The sequence below is a fragment of the Anser cygnoides genome, chromosome 4 (assembly GCF_040182565.1).
Source record: "Anser cygnoides isolate HZ-2024a breed goose chromosome 4, Taihu_goose_T2T_genome, whole genome shotgun sequence".
In the NCBI taxonomy this organism is placed as follows: Eukaryota; Metazoa; Chordata; class Aves; order Anseriformes; family Anatidae; genus Anser; species Anser cygnoides.
Window position 1 is genome coordinate 18,797,682 of NC_089876.1, and position 17,620 is coordinate 18,815,301.

The 17,620-nt window shown below is 43.9% G+C and overlaps 1 protein-coding gene across 2 annotated transcripts in view; it reads right to left on the minus strand.

The window, feature by feature from the left end:
* The window catches only part of PPARGC1A (PPARG coactivator 1 alpha), a 360,670-nt gene that overhangs the window by 170,281 nt on the left and 172,769 nt on the right, over positions 1 to 17,620 (minus strand). The window contains exon 1 of one of the 2 annotated variants that reach the window (XM_066995717.1): positions 167 to 1,207. The exons of the other annotated variant lie outside the window; for it this stretch is intronic. Coding sequence (XP_066851818.1) covers positions 167 to 184 — 18 coding nt within the window. The 5' untranslated portion in view covers positions 185 to 1,207. Of the gene's footprint in view, positions 1 to 166; positions 1,208 to 17,620 lie in introns of those variants that run through there. 2 annotated transcript variants of the gene reach the window in all.

Below are 17,620 nucleotides of genomic sequence, written 5' to 3' on the forward strand. Positions count from 1 at the left end.
AGTACAACCCGGACAAAGGAGCCCTGCATGATAATACATGAAGGCATAATTTTTTTTAAGTTTGAACTATGTACTTGTTACTGAAGGTAAACTTTATGTTTTCCCCGAACCGAACCCAAGCCATAGCCATGCCATTTCATACACAGCCTATATTAAAGCTACTCACACAGTGCTGCTTATCCATCGAACTGGCTCCCTTTTAGAGGCTTGAATCAACGTGCCAGAGATAGAGAAGTGCAGTCCATGGGGACCTGTTGTCACACTTGCTGCACGCAGGGTGCGTCCCAAACACACCAAGGCAAGGACAACTCCTGCTGGTGATATGCATCTCACCTGCTTTATGACATATCTGGGTCCTACCTGAGCCCTAACTCATACCTAAGCTCCTTCGGTGACCAAGAGAGGAAGGAAGGCACCTGCAGAGGGCAGGTGATCTCACTTTAGCCCAGGCAATCACCTTCAGCTGAAACAAATCACCACCCCGTGGCCATGCCTTGCTGGAGGAACAGAGGGTGACGATCGGCTTGCCCACCTAACGGTGTGCCGAGGAATCTCCCTCCCCTGGCTCTGCGCCATGCCAGCTTATTCCTGGATGGAGCTTACGGCCAGCTTGTCCCCCTGCACACCAACCCCACGTGCTCTGCAGCACAACCCGCATGGCCACAACCCATCCATTCCCACTGCATGTAAGACAATGTTTGGGCATCTCCTGAGAGCTCAGCGCTCTGCAGCAGCCTGCTTCCCCCAGCTCAAAGGATTTGGGCTTCTTCTCCCATGTATCTGAGGCCACACAAAGCTCGTACTGAGTAGTTGGATTTCCAAACCCCCAAATTCAAAGACAGTTTAGAAGCTGGCAGTGCCTAAGGAGGCCTAATCCTGTTGACCTTTGGTGAGACTTCTGAAATTCCCTGATCGCTTCTGGACATGGGACTCAAGACGACTGCCCCGAGTGGAGATTTCTGAAAGCAGCTGCTGGAAGCACCACCCTCCTAATGACTTCCCTCCACCTTCCTGCACTTCTGCAGAACTAACTATAGCACCCGGCAAGCTGACAGCGCGGCCAACCAACGCAGTTTAGACATACCTGCTCGCATATATACTGCTGCATGTGCCGCTTAAATTTATTACCTGTTGACAAGCTATAAATAAAGTTGCCATTAGAGTACCACAATGTGTGACATTCCACACGCTGAAGCGGAGCTATATTTTCCCTACCTTAGCCTTAGTGTCCTTTGAGCAGAGGAGGTTGCTTTGTCTTGCTAACCACTCGAGGAGGAGCTTGTTTCTCCGTCTTGCCTATCTTGCAATTTCTAAGCTCCTGACTGAAGGAATTACTCATTTGTTAGTGCCAGACTGTCATCTCTTTGAAAGTAGAGCCACGAGATCTTAACAGACTGGATGTACACGGCTGTTAAATTTATTAGTTAAGAAAAACAGCAAATGACAAGTGACTAAAGCACTCCTTGGGACGTTTGGACTACGGATTTTGTATAAATCAATAGTGAGTGCTATAAAATGTCAGAAAATACCAAATGAGTAGAAGGGAATCAATAGATACCTTCTGAATTAAATGAGTGATGAATATTCTTAACCAACCAAAATAAATTAAAATAGAAAACCCCCTGTGTTAAAGCAACATCCAGCCTCTTACTTGAAACCCCGAAGGAAGGTAATTCAGGGTTAGGGCTGGAAGCTCTGTCCTTAAACAACACCCCTGAGCAACAGGGGGACAGAAAGGAGGAGCAGCGAGAGAGCAACCAAATTGCTTTGACACAAGTTGAGAATGAAATATTAACTCAAACATGTTCCTCTTCATTATGAATTCTCATGATTTTCCAGGCCTGAGTTGAAAAGGCAGCGGCCATCTTCCTGCAACGTGTCTGTGCGGTGCGCTGGCTCCCATCTAGGTCCCTAGGCAGAAATGTAGTACCAATGCTACAACCAGGAATGGCTAAAAGCAGTCCGAATTCCCCATCAGCTGAAGATGCCTGCTGTGCATCCCAGAGGTCCTTCCACCCAGCCAGCACAGTCAGCACAAGGCAGCGGCCTGGGAGGCCTAACAATTTTACAGCTCTTTTGCCTTCGTGCACTGCACGTGGTTCTGGGTCCTGCCACCCGGAGGTAGCACGGTATGTCGGCCACCCGGCAGCAGCACCGCGGCGCGGTCAGGACGCTGGAGCAGAAAACAGAAGACCTGTGTTCACACCCCGAGTTTTGTAACGGCGGTGGGGCTGCACTGAGGGCACTGACCAAAGGTGCGTACCTGTCTTCAGTGGCCCCCCGTTCATAGCGCCTCACCCCAGTTACTCCCTGCCACATACCCATTACAAAGAAGCCCATACCGTCACCAGCAGTGGCTGTGGCCAAACTATTACATCTGCTTACACCCAGCAACTGGTACGAGCCCGAGGGATGCTCTCGGGGGACGTGCAGCCCCCCATGGCCATATCCACGCTGCCTCCCGAAGCTGCCAGGCCGACCCAGCGCTGCGTGACTCCATGCGGAGCCACAGGCTGCAGTCCCAGAAGCTGCCCAGATGCACCGGGACGGCTCCGTGCCCCCCAGCTGGCAGCACTGCCTGCAAAGCCCCTCACCGACCCGTGCAGAACTACCCAGCGGGTAAAGCCCTGTCCGCTCAGGAAAAAGGTCGTGTTACTGTGTAGAGCCTGACAAAGACCTCTGGTTTGGGTCAAACACGATGCTAGTGCGCATATAGGACAAATCAGAGGTAACATATAATGGAAGCATACTTATTTACATGCCTTCTGGCCTCATGTTGAATACTGAATGCCGAACGCCTTGCTCCCCTTTGCAGAAGTAGGTCGAAGAAGGGCAATGGAAATAGAACATGGAAAATCCCTCCTATGAAAAGTGACACCAAAAAATGGGATTCTTTTTTAATTTAAGGAAGAAAATGATTAGCACAGGACGCGATACAATTTTCTAAAAGAGGGAATGGTGAAAACACAGCAGGTCCACTCTTTGTGGCTCTTGAAACAAAAAGAAGAGGACATGCAATGAAAGCCAAAGGTGGCAGATTCAAACCCACGAAATCAAATGCTTTTTGCAAAAAGATGTAATTAGAGAGTGGAACTCGTTGCTGAAAGAAGCGCCCGAGGGAGAGAACGTATCAACTTTCCAGAAGTGTTTGTGCAGCTACACTAACAAGAAATTCAAGCTTAAAGCAGACAGCAGCACCAAAGCCGGGTGCTTCCCAGCATGCGCCAGCCCGTGGAGCTGGGGATTCGCGCTGGACCTCAGGCAGGGCTGGCACGTCTCGGAGCTCGCTGCTCTTTGCTGGGGATGTCTGGTGCCAGCCACTCGCAGAGAGCAGGCTCCATCCCACCTAGATGTGCCTGGTGGTGAAGTCTAGCCTTACCAGTATCACTGGTCCCTACTGGTGTCCCTGGGCAGGCAGCAAGCCTTCTTGATGGTAGCTACACAGGAAAAAGATGTCAGCTCAGCGTCACTGCGTACTCAGGATTTTATTTTTATATTGCATTTAAAATCCTGAGTGCATGCAGGCTGAAAGGTAAACATCAGATATTAATCTTATTTCCTCGTTTGTATCTTTTTCACCTAAACAGCAGCGCCATTTGTTAGCTGTCAGTTACATCTTTCCAATCTGCAAGGCAGAGCCGGGCGGTGCCAGAGGAGCTGAGCAGCAGCCTGTGGGATTGCCTCCGGCTGGGGGATCCTGCTCAGGAGGGACCTGGAGGAACTGTGCTGGGCACAGCAGAGCGTGCGGGATCGAATCTCCCACTCGGAGAGCAGAACATATCACTTTCTGCTTGGGAAGGGAGGGACCCACATGCCTCAGAGCAGAACAGGAACATGTGCCATCACGTAGCTGCGGCGGGGACCTGCCCTGCCTTCGCCTCGACAGGATGGATCAAGCTGAAGATGCTGCCTCATTCCTCACTATAGCAGCACGGGGAATACAAAAGAGGATGCTAGCACCCTCTGCCACATCAGGAACACTCATCAGTATTTCTCCTAGGACTCTGGCAAAGCACATTTGTCATAACGATTTAGGAGAGGATAAACAAATGCAGGCACAGTCCCCTCCCCGCCCCTACCACCCCCAGCACTGCCACTATTTCCAGCTACTGCGGCGAGATGGCCTTAATCTCACTCTGCCCTTTCCTGACCCCTCTCAGGAGATTTGTGCTGCCACCGATACCATTTCTGGGCAACGCTTATACTTCCCACCAAGATTATAGTTGGCTTCACGCACTTGCTCTGTTAATCCCTTGTGACATCTATTCCAGTGCTGGGCATAAACTCGCCCGGATCCTCCGCTGAAGCCTCCTTACTCATCCTAAAGCACCTAGAGGGAGACTTCTGAGGATGATCCCCGAGCGGCTCGAAGACGAGATCTATTTCATTAAAGCAGTACCTGTTGTTTGTTATTGTAATAAGCCTTCTCAGTGGAAACCGAACTGAAAGCGTGCCAGTTCGCTGGTGCTGCTTGCTATTTCAGTGTCATGAGCAGGCTGCCGGTGTTTGTGCTTCAGCCTCCCTGCGTGACCCCAGCCACTCAGGATCTTTATGAAAGTAATACATCCCAGCCTCATCTACAACTAAATTAACGCCAGAAGTAAGACAGTGCCCCAAGTGATCAATAAGTGGGTTTTTCCCTACAGAAATATTAGAAGCAGCACACATCAATAAGCCTCAAATTTATGGGGTAATTCAGCTCCTCCATTTACAGCTTCAACAACGGGCCTTTGTATAGGATATTACATTACTAAATAAAATGTGCTACAAGAAGCTTCTCTGTTGCAGTCCTGCAGCTTTCAGGGCCTACCAGCACATGTAGTGAGGGACCTGAGATCTCCACCTCAGCTACGTCCCTTTCAAAACCAGGGTCCAGGACAAAGCTCCTTCTGGTGCCAGGCAAGTACGTGCATTACACTCAGAGCCGCTTCGGGGTTTAAATGAAGAGGGCTGGCACTGGGACCTCTGGAAGACAAATGAATGACACTGCCTTGGATCTTTATACCACCTCTATGCTCACCTTTAAAATTACGCATCAGAAACAATATCCTGTTGAATATCCCTGGTCTCATCAGCTGAGACATATACGATTAGGCTACAGAAAAGAATGATGTGTATAAGGAAAGAACAATTTCTCTCTCGAAGGAGATGGATTAGATGGACTAATAGGTCTCACTCATTTTTAATTTTTGTCATTCCAGGCAAATTAGAAGACCTGAGTGAAAGAATCTGCTTGGAAAGAAAGAAAGTGAAGAGAAACCCATTTGTTGTTTTTTTCTCCCCTCCTATGAACTAATTTTAGGTCATATAGCCACTGTAAACAAAGAAAGTAATCTGAAAATGCTCAGAGAACCATTAATTACCAAAAAAAAAAGTCTTTAATTTCTTTTCGTATAGTCACTGCTCTTCTTGCAGAGCTAGCAAGCTCTGGTCAAGTATTGAAGCTTTATTTTGGCCAGACCAGCCTATTCTGCTCCGTCCTCTGGGGTAGGTTCACCTAGACCCCCAGGGAGCACAGTGCTTTGTGGGAGTCACAGTGCAGCTATCCTACCGCCCCCTTCCCTAAATCCTTGACTGAGCTTGGACTGTTCTTAAATTCTTTGACAAATCATTCTTTGAAATTAAATTAACAGCAAGAAAGGACGGCGTTTGGCTCCAGCATAACTGCTTTCTGTTTAACGACCAAGCTTGCCGAACTCAGTAAGGTCACAAATAGCAACTTTTCATTTCCCATTTGTAAAAGGACAATGACTGCTGTGAAGTGTTCAAGGCAGAGCCCTGTCTTTCACACATTCTCTCTCCCATTCATTATGCTGTGTTTACTTGGGCGTTATGATAAAAAACGGGCATTCCTGCAAACTAATAATCTTCACTTTCTCCACCCGATCAATGCTGCCATGGTGGAGAACTTCCAAATGTCTCCAGATTAATTTCTCACAAATCATCACGGACGCTTGAGCAACAAATAGCCTGCTCTATTTCGGATAATAGAAGATTAGTAACACTAACAATGTATGGAAGAGATGAAGGGAAAATGGTATAAATCTTTAAAGTAATGCATTGCATCAATCTCGAAACAGGTTTCCTCCTGGCAGGTGCAAGTTCTTTTCACCTTTTTATACTACTGCGGGAGAGACCTTCGTTTTGAGAAAAGCAAAGAAAGCAAAAATCAAATTCATTGTCATTTTCCTCTCCTGTCCTCTTTACAGTCAAACTGGAATGAAATTTGCCTGCTTTTCTTTGCGAAGAAGGCCTCTGCACAAGTAGTGCCAGTAAATCTACATGTGACACCAACCCTCAGTGTGACAATTATTGTGGAAGTGTCACGGTCTGCCAGGAATTTGGCTGCACTTGAAAATTACTCCTTTTTTTTCTTCCTCTTAGCTGAGGATGCAAATGCTCCAAAAATGAATGGGAAAGGAAACCTGGCGTGTCTCCTTTTCTCCCAGAGAAATCCGACTCACAGTAAGAGCCCTCTGACGGGGCTGCATGATTTCCCTGCTCACCCCTTTCACAACAATACGTGTGAAAACAAGTGGCCATAACAGAAGTGTTTATCTTAGTCACCCAAAGCATTCCTCAGCTGGAGATGTCTATCTTTAGCACACACTACCCTTATGCTGCAGTGCTATTAAGAACTATTATTAAAGGAATGTTTGAAAATGACAATTACAATTATACCTCCGCACCTCACTAACATGAAAGAAGGAAGAACGAGCATTCTCCATGCATCACCCCAAATGACACAACAAGAAATGGGACACTCAACAATTATCAAGTCAAACTCCTGGTAAGACCCACAAGGTCTTGAGTAAGATTGCTTTCTTCTCTCAAATCATTTGCCTAAATCATACGTGGGGCTTACTCAGAGATAGGGATAACGTGGGGCTGTTTGCCACCCTGTCCTCTTCCACCGCCACCAGACCTCCTCTTTCACCTTGCAAGTGGCTCCTACAAACACAAGCTCTATTTACACCTCAGAAGCCAGGGATGGCTCAGAGCCTCTGCCCAGCACGGGTGTTTATACAAAGCCCTCTACTGCGCCTGTTTTTAGGACTGTGCCTCAATTTATTATACAGGAATATCACCAGCTCTTTCCAGGTGGTTTATGAATCTTCTGGACATGTGGATCTTCATGGACCGCTCTACGTGGCTCTAGGAGAGCTGGGAGCCAGTCGGAACAAGGGTGTGAACGTAAGCACGTCTTGAACGTGGTGTAGTAGCGTCTTCAGTAATTCTTCATTTTGTTTGTCACCGAGGATGCTGCACTGGTCAATCTAGGTGGCAAGCTACTGGGCAGGATGGCAAAGGAGGAGATAGAAGTGTCTGTCATTACAGCTGTGACATGGAGAGAGTGCGGAGAGTAGGGATGGAGGAGGGAGGGCAAGACCTTGTCATAGCTTCCTCGTCACACAGCACAAGACAGCTGCATTGCAGATGGAAGAAGACTAAGAGAGATTTATCCCTCATCTTCCAGCAACCCTCAGACCCATGCCTTCAATCTCCCTAAGGCAGAAGCATAACAGCATCCTCCTTGCTCTTCATCTATGAATCTGGGCAGAAAGACATTCCTGAGAGAAGGCATGGGATGCTCATCAGTTTCTTGCTTTTACCCACTCATTTCTTTTTTTGAAATAACCTATTTCATTTTCTTTTCCCTGGCTAAAGTCAACTTACCTTGTGGACCTGTTGCTTTCGGACTCTGTACCTTTTCCTCCAAAGGAAGCAGACTTGTAGCAAGGAATAGGACTGAGCTGAGATCACACATGCACGTTGTAAGCAAGATAGCCTCATTTTGATGGGTGACACTTTGTGATGCTGCTCCAGGAAAAGCACATCAGCAGTAGCTGGGCCCTTGGCACAATGACAGCATCAGGCCTAACCAGCTCCCTTCTGCTGCCTCTGCTGCTGCTCACTAATTGCTGAACCATTCCCTGAAGCCCATTTTCATCACAGCTGCTTCTACTTCTTCCCTAGTCCCTTCCAGCCCCCCCATCCCTTTATCCTCAGTGAGATACCCTCCTTCCCTCATCTTCTCCCAGAAACCTTTTAAAGGAAGAAAATTATGTGAAAAAGAAGGTAGCTTTCACATATTTGATAAAATTGTCATTTTATTTGTTTTGCCTGCATGCTTTCCTTCCACCCCCTCCCAGTCTGCTTTGTTTATATAAATAGATCGCTTTTAAGCAAAGACTACTTATGACTTCTTACCAATGCAGGGAAAAATTCAGTGGGGTTGTCTTTTCAGACGTAGCTTCCAGGTCCTTCAGCAAAGGAACAGGCACAGCACCTAGTCCAACTGCTAGGTCTTCATAAACCTTTGTACCGTGCTGGGATTTAGTTCAGAAAAAACTCCAGAATTAGTCACCTGTCACCTGAAAACTAACTATGCTGATAAGAATTATGTGGTCCTATCACAAATTTATGCCTTAACATCTAAAGTCCCCTGAGCAAGCAAGGAGCCCCAAGGTGGCATCCTGTGTTTAAAACATGCAGGGAGAGAACACGGACAGCATTTAGGGGTTCACTGAGCTGGTCTAGCCCCGTCACAAGTGAGCATGGACAAACACAAGAACCACATTTCGTAAATGTTACAGCCGGATGTCAGACGTGGAGTGGCTGTAAAAAGGAACTACTACCAGAAGAATGGATGTTTTGTTATAGAGGAGCCCCGCAGGTACTCCCGCTTACCAACAGGCCTAGCGTAGGAAGCCTGAACACGCACGCCCCATCAGAGCGGCTGCGTGTAGCGCTGGCATTAAGTGGACTTGGCACACCGAGTCAAAACAGCGCGTGTGGCTAGCAGGTAGCGTCGCTGTCAGGAGGCAGCCTTGTGAGGCACCGACGTGAGAGAGTTTGTCAGCTGTGGAGCGGGGCTGACAGTGACCAACTGCAGCAGGCACCAAATGAAGAGGGGAACTAACTGCTCGCATCTGTTTTGCACCGATGGCACCGGGGATCAAGGTCTGCAGGAAGAGAGGGATTTCATTTCATGGCTGCTCAAGTCACTAGTAAGTAATGGCAGCGACACAGACCCGGGGAAGGATATTGCCCACACAAAATGACTTTCCTGTCTGAGTCTGACAATTCAGGGACTCTCCTTTTGTTCTCATTTACTTGCAAATAATGGTTTCCTTGTATGCCTACCAAACAATATTTACGCAGGACTGGATATATAGCTCTCATTAGAGCAAATCCTACTACCTAAATTGGGCTATTTGTGACTCTGCACCTCAAGTTTCACTCATCCCTGGTCTGAAGTGCACTAAAAGCACATTATTACTGCTTAAGATGCAAACTACCATGCTGAAAAATATCACTTTTTACCTCCAGTGAAAGAAGTTAAAAATTAATGGTTAGTTGAAACTAAGGTGATCAGTAAACAGAAACTCCTTGTGACCATGTGCAGGCTATTCTCCATCTGTAATGAGGTTATACTTACCACTTAGATTAATTACTCGTTTTCTTCTATCTTAATTTATTTTACGCTTTAAGAAACCAACATGTCCACTAACCACTCTGTATGTGATAAAGAAACACAATAAAAGCAATTTCTCTCCTAACCCCCCCAAAAAACCATTCTCAGTAATGCATTTTTGAATCCAGCATACCTTCTCCTAATGAGGTTTCAGCATGCCATAAATAACACTAATGAGACTTTGTCTTTGCCCATGTAATATATTTCCTTAATATAGCTTTAGATTTTCTTATGTTGCATGGAAAACTAACAGTCACGGAAAGAAATGTCCTCCAATAGCACATTAAAACCAAAAGTACAATTAAATATAAATGAATTCAGTAATTTAATTGCACTATTGTCATTTTTAAGAATTCAGAGAAAAGTAATGGTATCATTTTTTCTATTGGTAAATAATAGAAGTGCTGAGGGAATCAGATAATATTTAAATAAACATTATTGTGACTATACGTGATACAAAGATACCTTTTATTGCCAGGTAAATTCTGTATTTGCGAATGAAGAGATAGCTCAAAACAGGAATCTCTGCAAGCTCAGGGACCAGTCCTGCAAGCAGTCCCAAATAAAGGATGCAAGATTTGACTCTCCGTTTTTATAGAACTAATAGTCTAAGTACACGCTTCCAGCCTCAGAATGCATGCAGTTTCAATACCATCTGCAAAATGCAGCCATTTAAGCAGAGGTTTCAACCTAAAAGACTGCTACCGTGTAAAAGTGGTACACATTTAGACAATCTGCAGCTCCCATCATTCTAGCAGCAAGCCAACATTGTCTGGGTGAGTTTTTTTCCTCTGAAAATGCTATCTCATGATATTTTTCCTAAAAAATAAAAAAATAATGCAATTTTGCAGAAAAACTTGAGTGTTTGGGGCAGTTTGCACTTTAACCATATACGTGTTGAAGCCTACTCTATTTTTAAAGATCAACTGAAATATTACACTTGTCACCTCTGTCACCTTTCTTTCCCCTCAGAAAGCAATGTAAGGCTTATGCAAAATTTCAGTGGGAGCACGTGGAGGGTCTCACCACTGACTTTCCTCAAAAAAGGTTAGCTAGTAGCTCTTTTTTACAATTCCACCTTTAATAGTAAAATTCAGTAAAAGTAAACAGCTTGGACCAGGCTGGGCAACTATGCAGTGACATCAGGGGGAGAGGAAAGAGAAGCAAACTGTCACAGAACTGAAATGACAATACAGGCGTAGGCACTGATGGGCCACTGGTGGCACAGAAAGGCAGGGTGTAAAAATGGAAATGATCAAATCCAACGTGGAAGCAAAACCCCATTTCCCTAATTCCCTCAGGTCAGGAGAAGAAGGTGATCACAGCTTCCAACTTCTGAACGAAGTGGCACACCAAATTACAGGCTGGGCATCAAAACAAATGATTAAACCAGGGTGGACTGAAGATTAGCAGATAAAATGACTTATGTACTTCAGACAGGGGAAAGCGATGCATGCAAATACAAGGCTGTTCATCAGATCTTACAAGCATGTAAGGCTTTAGAACAATTTTTCCAGGAGGGAATACTTAAGGGGTATAGACAAATGGAAAATGGCATGGAAATCAACACGGATTTATCAAAAGCAGACTGAACCAAACTAATAAGCTCCTTTGATATGATAACTAATTTTCAAGACAATGTAGCAACCTCGTCTCTCTGGACTTTGGCAAAGGATTTATCATCTGCATAGGAAATCCTTAGTTAAAGCAGAGAAGACGGGTTTAAGAGAATAACTGTAAGGCATGATGCTGATCAAAGGGAAGGGCAAGAAGGCTCATGCGTGGATGTGGTGAGACGTCCTCTGCAATGCTAAGCTCGACTCTGGCTACCAGCTCCTGAGATGGATACAGACCTTGACGGATGCAGAAGAGGATTGCTAGGATGAGGACTGGAATGAGAAGCACATTCTGCCATCGGCACTTGAAGAGTTTGACGCTGTTTGTGTACCAATATGGCACTCGAGTAAGGACTTCTGGTAAGAATAACACAGGTGAGAAAAGTAACTGGTTTCAACATGGACTTATGGAAGATACTAGATGAAGACAGTTCTAGAAGTAGCAGTGTGCTGGATTCGGTGTTCAGCTCTATGTTCCTATTTCCAGCTGGGCAAATGGCCTTACCACTTCTCTATCACCTGTATCCTCTTTTGTACAAATTGTGCATTTTTCCCAAAGCAACTGTTTTTTCCTAAAATAAACTCAGACACACTTCATGTGTGCTGGCTCTATTTTATACAGGAGAGAGCTTTTCTGTTTTTCCAGCTAAATCAGTTGATCTAACAAAAATATTAATCTCCGCAAAAACATTCCCTCATTTCTGTATTTTTCCCAGTTTTACAGTAAAAATGCATTTGAAAAATGTACTGTTTATGGCAAAACTTTGTGGCCTATTTTGATAGGAAGCAATATTAAAAACACAAAGCCTTGTTTTTTTCCATGTTTTCTCAAAATTCACACAGTTTTATGAAATCACAACAAAATGTGGAGGCCTCACGTCCTGAGTTTTCTGTGCAATGTTTCTTTTTAAATTCCTCTAGTACTTAAACTCAGATTACACAGTTATGAATAAACGTAAGTGTGCAGAGATGTGTGCAAGTCCCATATGTCACTCCTGAACAAGAAAAGCGACTCCTGACAAATCAGATCCTCATGAATGCTTGCTCAGTATCACATTTTGGCTCTACATGTATTGTTATGAGTCAGACTACTGGAATATCCCACACAATTGCAAATTGTGGGTCGAAAAAGACATTATTTTACTACAAAAAAGGCATTACTTTACTTTTTTCTAAATTAAAAAAAAATAAAAAATAATGGGAAAATGATGATCAGCAGACAGAATTACACAGGAGATGTTAGCTGCATTTCTTCAAGACTCCGTAGCCTGGTGCCTGTGGGTGCTTCCAGCATAGTAAGGGGGTCTCTGTGATCATGAAACCACAGTACAATGCTAAACTTAAAACCTAAGATCAGATAGCAACCCATGAAATCAAGCATGAGAGAGAAGTAAACTGTAAGGGCAGCTAACAGAAATGACAAATGGAGCAAGGATGATCAATATTAGGATTTCGATTCTAGCTCTAGATAGATAGAGAGATCATTCCCTGATGTCCCTTTCTGGCAGTCAGTATTAGCAGAAGTGATGTCAAATATTGTCATTTCATATCCAGACAATTGGCATTACTATCTCATTCTCCAAGTATCATCGTGGAGAGACATGCCTAGCCATACATCGGCCAACAAATCTGACAGGAGCATCTCCGCACGTTCCTGCTCCGAGACGCAGCCACGCGTTGCCAAACTGCTTTGACTCCTGTCTAGCTGCAATCCGACTCAGGCTAAGGGTCCTCATACTTCACAGAGCCTGCTTTTGACACATCTCTTTTTTTTATTGTCTTTGAGATCTTTTTTTTTACTCTTGCACCAGTGCTGTTTTTCGAAGGACCAGAAACTGCTGAAAAGAGATTAATGAGTCTTAACTGTTCACGTCATGGGAGCGGGGTTGCTGCTGGTTAGCTGTGGTTAGCCACCGGGGACCCCAATAACGTCAGCGCCGTGAAGAAATCAGCCTCCACGTGGCATACATGCATTTAGTGAGAAGTTAATGGCGCAGAAGAGAGAGCTTAATTTCCCTTGTAGGTATGCAGCTTCCCTTATGCAAGGGCTACGCTGGTATAAAAGGCCTGTAAGAGACAGAGGAGTTAGCGCTGAACAGGTGAAAATCTTGTACCAACACACAAGGTTCAGGGTGCAAAGGGACATCGTGGATCACACAGAAAACAGGAGAAGTGGTGGTTTCATAGCTGTAATGCTTATAAAAAGCTTTTTTATAAGCATTACAACTATGCTGAAGTGTTGAAAAGCTGAAGGTTCTTCGGTTGTGCTCACATCTCTGCTGCTTTTTAATTTCAAGCCGAGACAACTCAAATATCACTCTCCTCCAGCCATCTAGGTCCACAACCCAACAACAAACCAACATGCGCTACTGGTATTTTATTTCATCTCTGTTTAATAACGTTAGGAATAATGGCTCCTAACTTAGAACATGCCTATTTTGGGGTAAAAATAACAAACAAGAAACTCATCCTTACCTTGCTCTTGCTAGATGTTTTTGGTGTGGCAGCAGCGATGACCTCTCAGGAGGATAACCTTCTACTGTCAAGGTATTCCTTTATCAAGTATTCATTTACGAAGGATTTCACTGCATGCTGCTTTAATATAAATAGATGCACCCAGTATATATCTTAATTTAATATGGTTTTAACTTTGTCATAAAATCGTTCAGGTTGGTTTTAGTTTAATAACAGGATCATTAGATACTACTTTCTTCAGGAAAGATGGTAGATTTATTCCTGTAGGAGTATTTGTGAACAAACCCTTCCTATGTCTTTGGGCACCGGGTATTGCTGTTCATAGAGGAAAAAAAATCCGTAACTAAATGTTTACAGAAACTGAGAAGTTCATCACATCCCTTGGTTCAACACTAAAACATCTCATATTTTCATTACTAATAAAACTTGATTATATTATCTATGGCACTGAACGTAACGTATAGACAACTGCATCTTACAAGTGCGATAACATACCAAGGTTATTGCACCAGACTGGGTAAATTTCTGAGCAGTTCTGTAGATTCAATGATGAAGGAACAGACAGTAATGTGCCTCCAGAATTTTAACAAGGTTATTTTTCTGTTTTTGTACTCCACCGTCTGTTATTTCAGACAAACATTTCAGATGTAGAATTACTTACATCCTTAAAAAACAGAGTGCTTTCGGAAGTTGGAGGAGAAACAACCGTATTAAGAAAAGTAAATGACGAGAGAAGAGAAGAGAAGAGAAGAGAAGAGAAGAGAAGAGAAGAGAAGAGAAGAGAAGAGAAGAGAAGAGAAGAGAAGAAGAGAAGAGAAGAGAAGAGAAGAGAAGAGAAGAGAAGAGAAGAGAAGAGAAGAGAAGAGAAGAGAGAGAGAGAGAAGAGAAGAGAAGAAGAGAAGAGAGAGAGAAGAGAAGAGAAGAGAAGAGAAGAGAAGAGAAGAGAAGAGAAGAGAAGAGAAGAGAAGAGAAGAGAGAGAAGAGAAGAGAGAAGAGAAGAGAAGAGAAGAGAAGAGAAGAGAAGAAGAGAAGAGAAGAGAAGAGAAGAGAAGAGAAGAGAAGAGAAGAGAAGAGAAGAGAAGAGAAGAGAAGAGAAGAGAAGAGAAGAGAAGAGAAGAGAAGAGAAGAGAAGAGAAGAGAAGAGAAGAGAAGAGAAGAGAAGAGAAGAGAAGAGAAGAGAAGAGAAGAGAAGAGAAGAGAAGAGAAGAGAAGAGAAGAGAAGAGAAGAGAAGAGAAGAGAAGAGAAGAGAAGAGAAGAGAAGAGAAGAGAAGAGAAGAGAAGAGAAGAGAAGAGAAGAGAAGAGAAGAGAAGAGAAGAGAAGAGAAGAGAAGAGAAGAGAAGAGAAGAGAAGAGAAGAGAAGAGAAGAGAAGAGAAGAGAGAAGAGAAGAGAAGAGAAGAGAAGAGAAGAGAAGAGAAGAGAAGAGAAGAGAAGAGAAGAGAAGAGAAGAGAAGAGAAGAGAAGAGAAGAGAAGAGAAGAGAAGAGAAGAGAAGAGAAGAGAAGAGAAGAGAAGAGAAGAGAAGAGAAGAGAAGAGAAGAGAAGAGAAGAGAAGAGAAGAGAAGAGAAGAGAAGAGAAGAGAAGAGAAGAGAAGAGAAGAGAAATGAGCTTTATCTTGATCATCAATCACCAAGGAATGCAAATACCTTCTGAACAAACTAAACCCTTTGAATCCATACAAAATTATGGAAAATCACATGAGAATTTGTTTTCCTGTGATTTTTCTTACGTTTTCTACTTCCATTTTTCTTGGAAATATCACAATATAAGTCTCTTTCAAGATACTCAGTAATCCAAGGCAACAACAGAAATCCTGAAAAGTAAAGATATGGGTGGAATAAAGGGAACAAAACTGCTTATCCTAGAACTTTGGGGGAAAAAAAAAAGAAAAAAAAAAGCTTTGAAAAGTCCTAGAATCAAGTATTTATAAAGAAGTACTCTTATTTTTGCACTCATGCAATTCTCCCTCTCTAACAAAGGTTTCAGATAAGGCATTATAAAGTGAAGGTACTGATACAAGACTCTCCGAATATTACCAATTTAGAGAAGATGAAAAATTTAAGTGTCCTTCTCTCATTTCAGCTGTTTCATATAAGTATAATACACACAATCCACCAAACTGAGAGCAGGATTTTCAAGAACCAGTCACACACCTGGTATTCACATCTCTGAGAAAAGGTAAATCAATACATCTCTAGTATTTCTGTTATGTGTGTTTGTGACATATTGCAAACATGGCCTTATCTGGATGTGAAATGCCTGCTACCCGGCACAGAACATGTATTTTATCACGTCGCATCAGAGCCTGCTCTGTCAAGTAGAACCCCCATTTTGCAGCAGAACGTTTCTGCTTGCTGCAGACAACAGGAGAGAGACCTGGAATCCTGGGCTGTTTATGTGGTGCAACAAGCAGCTCCGCTGCCTCCTAATGATTCTCCATACAGACACCAGCTGGCAGGGCTAGTGCTTGGGATTTCTCTTATCCAAGGCAAATGAAAATTGGAAATTTAGAGAAGATCAGAGAATCAGGCTGAGGGGAAAGAAAGGCTCCTAACCAGAAGACATTACCTCTGTACTCTCAAAAGGAATGGAAAGGAGACCGGCCACAGGACATGGGAGGGTGAAGTGAAGCGAGTACAGAGCTGTGAAAAGCGCACCTGGGGGTAGCAGGATAGCCCCCCAGCACCAAACCCACTTGTTGGGATCTTGAAAGTTCCCACTCAACTAACTGCAAAGCTTAGGAGCGCCTGGGATCCAGCAGACCCTTGCACGTGACAATTGGACGTAGCTACAGAACTGACAGCATCCTTCCTTGGCGTGGAGGGCCTGTCAGGTCCACTGCTCTCACCGATGATTACCTGTGCTACTTCCAACCGAAGGCATGCCCTGCGCTTCCTGCAGCGAAAACTGCAGCTGCAACAGCACCCGAGAGGCACAGACCTCCCCTAGAGAAGGAACGACTCTCACATGAGAGAGAAAGAAGCAGAAGCAATGCACTTGGTGTTACTCTTCAGTGACTTAAATGTGCACAGGATGAGGAAAATATGAGAACAGTGATGCAAATGCTCAGTACAGAAAATAAATACACCTTACTGCCAAGTAAATCACTATCAACAGGTGATACTAGGCCAGCTGTCCACTTTGTGAGAATCGCATCGAAGTTGGAATGTTTGACGTTTGAAAGGAAAAAAATACATCTTTTTATGTTTTACTTACACATCATTATCAGGAGTAAATAGGCTTCTTGATCATATCACAAACTCAGGTTTACTGTAAACACAAAAGAACTGAGGAATTTACGACAATCTTCTTACTTCCCGCAATTATTTTAAGTAAATTCTTTGTGATTGTACCCTGAAAGTAAGAAATCCTCACTATGGTTTTACTGAATCATTAGATTTCCCTTTGTACTTGATGACACCAAATTTCTTTACTCCTCCTTCATGACAATGCTTGTTATCTTAACAGGGACGACCTTCCCGATCTCAAAATAGCTGTTCAGTGCAAATCTACCAACTCCACATTCACAGAGCTCTAAAACAAACATTTTCCAAATTATAGTTGTTAATAGTCGCATTTAGCTTCAGTTTATTTAGAAATAATGAATCTTTTCAACAACACTTTAAGCATGTCGTATTAGCCACCCTATTTTGCATAATGGAAATGAAAGGACCCAGAGTCCCAGGGACCAGGAGTCCCTGCTCCTCACCCAGCCACCACCTCGCTTTGCCACACAGATCTGACTGCCCACTCTCTTGAATCGTGAGTTTTGCACCCATCCTGCAAGCGACCATACATTATGCAAAGCAGGCAAGAACTGAGCTCTGGACTTTTAATTTTCCTCCATCTGGGGACCAGTCCTGCTTTTCTGCAATTTCAATGCAAATCAGAAGTATATCCATTGGAGTCATTAGCATTGCATCAGTCAAATCACCACCAGCAAGCTCAAAACTGCAATGTGTTATTTTAATAATGAGGAAACATGAGCATTTTAGAATGGTGCTGTCCTTAAACACGGACAATCAGAGGAACAGCTTTCCAGGATTTTTGG